A 7,126-nucleotide genomic window follows, 5' to 3' on the forward strand; every position below is an offset into this window, starting at 1 on the left:
CTTATAAAATAAGGAAATTCTACCATTTAAGACAACATGGATGAACCTGGAGGGTGTTATGTTAAGTGAAATAAGCCAGACACAGAAGGACAAATACTATATGATACCATTTTAATGAGGAATCTAAAATAGTCAAACTCATAGAAGCAGAAAATGGAATGGTGGCTTCCAGGGGCTGCGGGGTGGGGGTTGTGGGGAAGAAGGTATTAGTCAAAGTGTATGAAGTTTCAGCTGTACAAGATGATTAAGTCCTAAGGATCTACTGTCAGCAGTAGTTATAGTTACTACTTGTAGTTAACTACACTATATGGTACACTTAAAATTTTGCTAAGAGTGAAGATCTTATGTTAAGTGTCCTATAATTAATAACAATAATAAATAGAGAATGGGAGGAAACTTTTGGAGTTGATGGATATGTTTATGGTACAGATTATGGTGATGACTTCATAGATGTGTATTTTTTTCCAAACTCATCAAGTTGTATACATTAATTATGTATAGCTTTTTGTATGTCAATCATACCTCAATAAAGTGGATAAAAAAAGAAAAAACTCCCAAGATGGGGCCAGCACTCTGTGCTTAACAATTTTTCCAGGTGATTCAAGTGCATGCTAAAGTTTGAGATCACTATTATACAGTTAAATATATACCTACCTTATGACCCAGTTATTTCACTCCTAGGTATTTGACAGAAGAAATGTAAACATGTATCCACAAAAACATTTTTACAAGAACTTTCATAGTTATTTTATTCATAATAGCCAAAAATTGGAAACAACCCAAACAGGTGAATGGATAAAAAATTGTGGTATCTTCATACAATAGAACATACTCAATAATTTAAAAGAATGAAATACTGCTATCCTGACAACATAAATCTCATAGGCATATGCTAAGCAAAAGAGGCTGGATATAATGCATGAGTCCATTTGTATGAAGATCTGCAACAGGCTAAACTAATCTATGACCAAAAAAAAAAAAAAATGTTAGAAAGGGGATTGCAAACGTGGGAGGCACTGACTGGGAAGGGACACGAAGGAAGTTACGGGGTAATGGAAAAACTCTCTATCTCACTAAAGGTGTACATATGCATCAAAACTCATCAAACAGTACACAAGATTTATGTATTGCTTGTAGTAATTTTTAAAAAACTGAATGCTAAGGGATCTATAGGAAATAAATATGCTTTTTTCAAAATGTATTCTTAAGACTCTAGTCCTGAGAGATGTGTCATGTAAAACAAAAGGTTCTACCATCAAACAAGTGTGGAGAACAGCTGATCATATTCTATATCTGGGAAATATATAATGCATAGCAGGACAAAGGTGATGATAATCCACAACCCAGTGTCACTATATGAAACTAAAAACAAATAAGCTTACTTTTGAGCTTATTTCTCAAAAATTGCAGACATTTATTTTTATTTCTTGTTTTCTTTTAAGCTATCATAGTAAATCTAAGCACCTTGAAAGATAAATAAAACTCTTAAAATTGACAGTGCCAACTTCTAATATGAAAAGAAAACCAGAAACTAAATGAGACAGATCTAAGTTTTCAAAGAGTATATTCAAAACTCATTTTTAATAACAGCAAAATTGCCAAGTCACTTTCAAAGCTTCTGTTAAAAAGAAACCCTAAACAAAGTTTTTAAAAAATTATAAGATTGTATCATGGCAAGCCTAACAATAAAGTCCTTGGGGAAAAGGTTTTTATTACTTTAAATATTAAATAATGTCCATTGCTTTCAGTACTACCTATTAGATTATAACTTTATTCTCAGGCTGCTGATCATGTTTTATTTTCTTTCCATAATAGGTATTATAAAAAGTTCTATAAGGAATTGAAGGAACAGTCTAAAGCATCTGTGTAAAGTAAGCATCTACATGCTCATTTGCAGATTTTTCAAGATAGTGAATTCTGTAAAATAGGACCTTTTATCCCTTTGGCAACAGAAGAGAAGAGGCGGGTTTTATTTCTCTCTAGAGTAACTGCAAAAGGTCAAAGGGTTACAAATTTATTTCAGAGAAGAAGCAACATTAGAATACACTTACTTCATTTTCTGATGGGACAATGTAAACTTTTAAGTCATTTTCCTAAGCAGTAGTCTAGGATTTGCTTTCGGTCTAGTAATTTTTCCTTTTCCCCTTGTGCCTCTTTCCCAGCGAACCTTTTCACTGTGCCATAATCCAAATCCCCACTCACTCTCTTACTAGCTGTGGGACTCTGGAAAAGATAAACTGCTTAGTTTCTGTTTCTTCATCTATAAAATGGAAATAATAATACTAATTTCACAAAACTGCTGCAAAGATTAAAGTGAGACTAAAATTTAGAATTTATGGTAATGTTATGGCCATGGTCAGGGCTCACTAAACAGGGGAGGCAGCATCTCCACACTAGATATTCAGAGCGTGCCCTGTCTTCAGAAGGTGAACACAAATGAGCCTGGCACAGCGCTTTGCATAATCACTGCTCCACTAACAAAGCCAAAGTATGAGAACTCTATCCTTGCTCTCACATGAAGACTTAGAGGCAACTCTCAAATCAACATCTTTTAATAGATGGCCCCATAACTATACATGAGGAGGAAAGACTAATTTCACAAATAGCACATAATAATAAAGATGTTAATACACAATAGCTCTTCCTTTGAAAGTTTTCCTTCAATGAGCTCAAGCTATATCTTTCCAAACTCATCCACTATAAACATGAGGTCAGTCAGCATTTTATTCCCCCTCTTGATGGCACCTGACTTTCTCTCTAAAATTTTTAGAAGCAGTCATGGGCTAATGATATTCCACATATAGATTAGCTCTAAAGTATTAAAATGAATTATTAAAGTTGTCTTTTTTTTTTTTAAGTCATTATAAGATCATACCAGATGGAAGATCAGCCAATGGAAATTCAAACAGTCTGGATTTGTAAACCGAATGAAAATGGAAATCCTCCTGAAATAACACAAACAGAGATTAAGCACATGCTTCCAGATATCTCCAGCCTCAGGCAATCACAGTTGGAGAAGCTAAGACCCTTAAAAGAACCATAACTTGACTATATTCTCCTGGGTTTAAAGAGATGATGAGCCATTGCTCAACCTCTCCCACTCACTTCTGTATTCTCCTGGCACCAGAGTGATATCCTATTAGAAGCAAAGTGTTCATGAACAGAGAAGCTAGAGCCTGCAGTAATGGAAAATGAATGGTCCTATTCTCCCAAGGAGAAGTAAGACAACTGGGAAAATGCGTTGATGTTTTTTATGACTGGTTCCTTTCCATAGATCCCTGCCCACTTTGAGAGCCAGATAGCTTCTTTGCTAGGCAAAAACTGCAGAGCTAACACTCTCTGGTATTGGGGAGCATAACGACTGGCACGACTGATGCCCAAATGGATCTTGCTCTAAAATTCAAGTGTAACACAAAGTTCTGTGAAAAACCAACAGATAAAAAAACCACATTTCATCTAAGAAATATTAATGAACATTCAAATAACTTCTTCTGGCTTCATTCGATTACTAAAATTATAAGAAATATCATAAACAGTCAAGCTCACACGGTAGAGCAAAAAATCACATGGTAAAGCAAAATGACAGAACAGCAAGCAATAGGGACCCAGAAAATAATACACAATACAGATAGTCTCCCAAGCAAGATTTATTATGGGTGGCAAAACAATGTATGTTTTGTGAAATTATTTCCCTAAATGTTGGATCAATGTTCCATGATACAAGGAAGAATATTTGTGTGTACAGAGCTAGACTAGAAGTGGATTATATTTATCTGTAGTCTATACTATTAATTCAATCTTTTTCTAATTTGTGAGAAGTGAATATTTCAACTAAAGTGAGGGAATAATTGAGAAAATCTAAATTTCTCTAAACTTCATCAGCACAGGGCTTTAAAAGCAATGGCAACAGAAAAAAACATCTCCAATCTAGAAAATAAAGGGGGAGTGGAAAAATCACATATCTGTGGTTTTGTTCTGTTATAGAATAAATGTTTGTGTCCCCCCAGAATTCATACTTTGAAGCCTTAATTCCCAATGTGACTTTATTTGAAGATGGGGCCTGTGAAGAAATGATAATAGTTAAATAAGGTCCTAAGGGTGGGGCCCTAATTCAATAGGGCTGATGCCCCTATAAGAAGAGGAAGAAACACCACAACTCTCTTTCTCTCTGCCATGTGAGGACATAGCGAGAAGGCGGTTGTTTGCCACCCAAGGAGAGAGCCCTCGGCCAAGACACCAACCCTGCTGGCACCTTGATCTTAGACTTCCAGCCATCAGAACTGTGAGAAAATACAATTCTGTTGTTTAAGCCACCCAGTATTTTGTAATGGCAGCCTGAGCAGACTAAGGCAGATCACAGCCTTATAATGGAGATAGAAATGGAGGCTTAAAAACACTTTAGAAGGAAAGGATTTCTAACATAAAGGAGGAGTAAGTGACAGATTTTCTAAAAAGAAAGAAAAAGAAAAAAGACACTTGTGGTTTTGACATTCAATATTTAATGTAAAAACATATATATAATTACTATCCTGACCCTAAAAATATGAAAATAAAATAAAGCAGAGAGAAAAGGGAAGATGAAAAAGCTCCCAGCATCAACTTTCACATTTGCCACACCAAAAAGAAGAAGCACTTACTTGGGAGGTGTCATTTTCTTCCGGCTCAATGAGATAGGTGTGGTTCCCATCATAGAACATCCCACTGCCAAGGAAGAGAAAATAATTAGGCATGGCTATCAATTCCAGCCTCAGAACAAAATCATTTTAAAATCAGCAGCAGAGGACTCGTTTACTTCTCAACACCCACTTCCCAGTCCCACCCATCACCATTATCACACCACACACACTACATACTACACAACACACACCCCACATACACACACATACCCCTATATGACATACCACACACACAAAGACCACACCCCACATACACACTGCTGAGAAGAAAAGGCCCCTGCTTCTGATTCCTGACAAGCAGCAGAGTTCCCTCATCCAGACCCTTACCAGAGGCTCAGAATTACCCCCTAATTGTGGTCCATTATTCTTCTCTCCAATATATAATTCTAAAATTTTAATATGCAAATAGTCACCTGGAGAGATTGTAAAAATGCTAAACTTTCAGGGCCCTCTTCAGATTTCTAGGCTGAGACATTTTAAACAAACCCCAGATGATTCTGATGCAGGTTGTCAGGGACTATCCAGAGAACGTCCTACCTATCACACACCTGGAAGATGCTCGAGTAACAAGAACTTACACATTTCAACAACTTACCATGAGCTGAATACTCTACACTCATTTAATCTCTTCCACAAATTTACGAGGAAGATACAATGACCACCCACATTTTACAAGTAAGGAAACCGAAGCCCAAAGAGACAACTTGCCCAAATTATATAACCAGTGACAGCAGAGGCAGAAATAGAGCCCAGGCAGATCTGCAATCAGCTACCCATCTTCATTCATTCATGCATTCATTCATTCATTCAACAGACATTTATAGAGCACCTACAATGCACTGCTCTAGGTGCCAGGGATACAGTACTGAACAAAACTGACCTCTTTCCTGCCCTCGTGGTACTGATGTGCATTCTTGGAAGGACAAATACATATTATATATGTGTATTCAACAATTAAACATATATGAGATGGTGATAAATTCTAAGAAGGAAAATAAAACAGGTTAAGGGCAACAATAAATAGTGCCAGAGGATTGGCTATAGGTACCAGAGACAGAAGACTGTTGATTTATATAGAGGGTCAGAGCAAGGCTTGACAGAGAAGACGGAATTTAAGCAAAGACCTGAAAAAAGTGATGGGATGAGCCAAAGGATATCTGTGCAGACAGCATTTCAGAACAGAGCCCTGAGGTAAGAGTATCTTGGCGTGTTCCACAAACACGGAGGATGCAGTGTCGCTGGAGCAGAGTGGGTGAGGGAGGAGGACCAGAAGGGCCTTGGCTTTTACTCTGAGAGATGAAGAGCCACTGCAGGGTTCTAAGCAGAGGGGAAATACAATACCCCTTACATTTTAAAATAATTGTTCCAATGGCTATATTACAATAATCTTTCAGATATCAAGGAATAGAAATGAGTAATTATTGCAATAATCCAAGTGAAAGGAGATGGTAGCTTAGATCACGGTGGCAATGGTGGAGATAGCAAGAATTGCTGGTCAAGTTCTGGCTATTTTTTCAAAAGCAAAACCAATGGGATTTGTTAATAGATTTGAAATAGAGGATTCAGAAAGAGTCACGTTAGTGAGGACTGCAAGGTTTTGACTGGAGCAACTGGCAAAATGGAGTTGTCATTTAATAAGATGAAAAAAGCCGTGGAAGAGCAGACTGGGGTAGGCACACGGAAGCAGGATGCAGGAAGCAGGGCGTAAATCTGGAGTTCAGTTTTGGACCTCTTAGACTGCAGATGACTATCAGCCAATTGAGAAATCCTCTTGAGGGCATTTTAAGCCACAGATGGCTTCAACTCTTACTCAGAGAAATCCTGATGGCCACTCCTTTTAGGAGAATACAATTTTTCTTCTGAGATCAAGATCTCCACGATGCTGAAGGAATGTGTCATATCATTCAGACATCTGTGGGGTGGGTGTGGTGAAGTTGTGATCTTCTGCAGTCATTTTCCAGTGTTAGGTGGAAATGACTGCATGACACCCAAGCTTTTAAACAGGGAACAGTAATTGTCTTTCATGGATGGCTTAGTAAAATCTGTTGGTTTCCCTAACCTATAATGACAATGGCCTCCAGCTCTGCATCTACCCAAATACTTTCATTCTTGCCTTAACATCTTCCATGTGTTCTCAACATTCATATACCCTTAGAACTGCTTTTCTCACATCTGTAAGGTTTTCAACCAAAATTGCACTTTCTGAATTTGGATGACATTACATTTGGAATTTAAAGATAAAACAGATGCAGTTTGTAAGATACACACCTAAGGAATCAGTGGGGTGAACCTTTCAAAACAGTTGACCAAATATGACAGTAAATGTTCTTCCTGCCCAATGAGAACTTGCCAGACCCACCAAGAAAATTGCATAAAACCATTACCCTTTACCAAAGTTCATATAATTACACTGATTAAGTAGCAAGCAAATTGTTTTGTTTAACTAGTAA

At 37.2% G+C, this 7,126-nt stretch overlaps 1 protein-coding gene across 1 annotated transcript in view; it reads right to left on the minus strand.

Moving 5' to 3' along the window:
* Positions 1 to 7,126, minus strand: part of ADAM22 (ADAM metallopeptidase domain 22) — a 236,308-nt gene that overhangs the window by 74,399 nt on the left and 154,783 nt on the right. Inside the window, exons 6-7 of the mRNA XM_023532581.1 lie at positions 4,638 to 4,701; positions 2,876 to 2,945 (exon numbers count right to left, since the gene is read on the minus strand). Coding sequence (XP_023388349.1) covers positions 2,876 to 2,945; positions 4,638 to 4,701 — 134 coding nt within the window. The remainder of the gene's footprint in view (positions 1 to 2,875; positions 2,946 to 4,637; positions 4,702 to 7,126) is intronic.

The sequence above is a fragment of the Pteropus vampyrus genome, unplaced genomic scaffold (genome assembly GCF_000151845.1).
Source record: "Pteropus vampyrus isolate Shadow unplaced genomic scaffold, Pvam_2.0 Scaffold4, whole genome shotgun sequence".
In the NCBI taxonomy this organism is placed as follows: domain Eukaryota; kingdom Metazoa; phylum Chordata; class Mammalia; order Chiroptera; family Pteropodidae; genus Pteropus; species Pteropus vampyrus.